The sequence below is a fragment of the Ceratina calcarata genome, unplaced genomic scaffold (genome assembly GCF_001652005.2).
Source record: "Ceratina calcarata isolate Rehan_Ccalc_2016 unplaced genomic scaffold, ASM165200v1 scaffold6177, whole genome shotgun sequence".
Classification (NCBI taxonomy): Eukaryota; Metazoa; Arthropoda; class Insecta; order Hymenoptera; family Apidae; genus Ceratina; species Ceratina calcarata.
This window is the reverse complement of record NW_017177423.1, coordinates 1-810: the sequence shown is the minus strand read 5'-3', so window position 1 is coordinate 810 and position 810 is coordinate 1. Positions and strand designations below refer to the sequence as shown.

At 31.2% G+C, this 810-nt stretch overlaps 1 protein-coding gene across 1 annotated transcript; it reads left to right on the top strand.

The window, feature by feature from the left end:
* Positions 1-37: 37 nt before the first annotated feature.
* Positions 38-702, top strand: LOC113464947 (uncharacterized; the record flags this gene model as incomplete). The annotated part of the gene is made up of 2 exons (XM_026817758.1): positions 38-475; positions 562-702. Coding segments are annotated over exons 1-2 (579 nt in total), but the record flags the coding sequence as incomplete, so codon positions are not given.
* Positions 703-810: the final 108 nt, after the last annotated feature.

Below are 810 nucleotides of genomic sequence, written 5' to 3'. Positions count from 1 at the left end.
ATAAAAGTATTATTCAAATATTAATTTCAAAAGAAAAATGTCGAAGACAATGAGTACTCATGCTAGTGGTAGTAAAGACGATGATGTGCCACCTGAAATGCTTGCAGCAGCAAAAGAAATCGCCTTCAATTCGTTGCCCAATATTTCCAAACGAAAATATACAATAGTATATAATGAATTCAAAAAGTGGCGTAGTACAAAAAATACAAATTCGTTCGCCGAAGCTGTGTTATTAGTATACTTCAACGAAATAGGTTCTAAGTTTGCTGCATCGACACTGTGGTCAAAGTATTCCATGCTGAAAGCGACAATCAAAGCGTATGATGGCATTGATATAAGTAAATATCCACAATTAATAGGATTTTTAAAGAAAAAGAATTCGGGATATAAGCCAAAAAAATCAAAAGTATTAACAACAGCTGACGTGTCGAAGTTTCTCGAAGAAGCACCCGATGCAGAATATCTTGGCATGAAGGTATTTATTTTATATGTGCATATGTATTAATTAATGTATAGTGACATTTTTTGTGAATTAAAAACTTGTAATCATTTCTTTTATAGGCATTACTGGTTATAGGACTTTCTGGTGCATGCAGAAGAGAGGAATTAACAAATTTATGTACAGAAGACGTACAAGACCATGGTACATTTTTATCCATAACACTACAAAAAACAAAAACTAAAATTACTAGAACATTTACGGTAGTTGGCGAATTTTATACAATAATTAAAAAATATATGGAAAGAAGGCCAAATAATTCAAAAACAAACAGATTTTTTTTAAAATATAGAGCAGGGAGATGTGTTTTA